Source organism: Callorhinus ursinus, unplaced genomic scaffold (assembly GCF_003265705.2).
Source record: "Callorhinus ursinus isolate GAN/ISIS: 27379988/994484 unplaced genomic scaffold, GSC_fseal_2.0 scaffold3235, whole genome shotgun sequence".
NCBI lineage: Eukaryota > Metazoa > Chordata > Mammalia > Carnivora > Otariidae > Callorhinus > Callorhinus ursinus.
In genome coordinates, this window is record NW_027400289.1 from 4549 (window position 1) to 5156 (window position 608).

Sequence of the window (608 nt, forward strand, 5' to 3'; positions counted from 1 at the left end):
TTTTTTTTGGTAGGTGAAGACCTGGTTCCAGAACCAGAGAATGAAATGTAAGAGGTGGCAGAAAAACCATTGGCCAAAGGAGAGCAAGAGTGTGACTCAGGTGATGGGAAGCTTTTATCTTTCTGCTTTCTTTTCACTGACTTCTTAGTTTTGTTCGTTGCTAACCCATACAACCCCAACCACACACGATTCTGATTTTCCTCCGAGCTTTTCAGTCAATCTGCTATTCCTTTTCAGAACAGCACAGCAACCGCACAATACCCAGGCTTCTATTCCTACCACCAGGGATACCTGAGGAACACTTCTGGAAACCTTCCACTATGGAGCAACCAGACCTGGAACAGCCAGTCTTGGAGCAACCACTCCTGGAACGGCCAGTCTTGGGGCAACCATTCCTGGAACGGCCAGTCTTGGAGCAACCATTCCTGGGCCAGTCAGACCTGGTGCCCCCAAGCCTGGAACAATCAGCTCCAGAACTGTGGAGAGGAATCCCTGCAGCCCCAGATCCAGTTCCAGCAAAATTCCATCAGCGATTTGGAGTCCATCTTAGCAACTTCTGGGGAAAGCCATAGTGTAATACAACAATCCGCTAAGTATTTTAGTACCCA

General features: G+C 48.4%; 1 protein-coding gene across 1 annotated transcript in view; it reads left to right on the top strand.

The window, feature by feature from the left end:
• The window catches only part of LOC112818792 (homeobox protein NANOG-like), a 2548-nt gene that overhangs the window by 1918 nt on the left and 22 nt on the right, over positions 1 to 608 (top strand). The window contains exons 2-3 of the mRNA XM_073890738.1: positions 14 to 100; positions 238 to 608. The exon at positions 238 to 608 is cut by the window's right edge and continues 22 nt beyond it. Of these exons, the coding sequence (XP_073746839.1) occupies positions 14 to 100; positions 238 to 608 (458 nt within the window). The remainder of the gene's footprint in view (positions 1 to 13; positions 101 to 237) is intronic.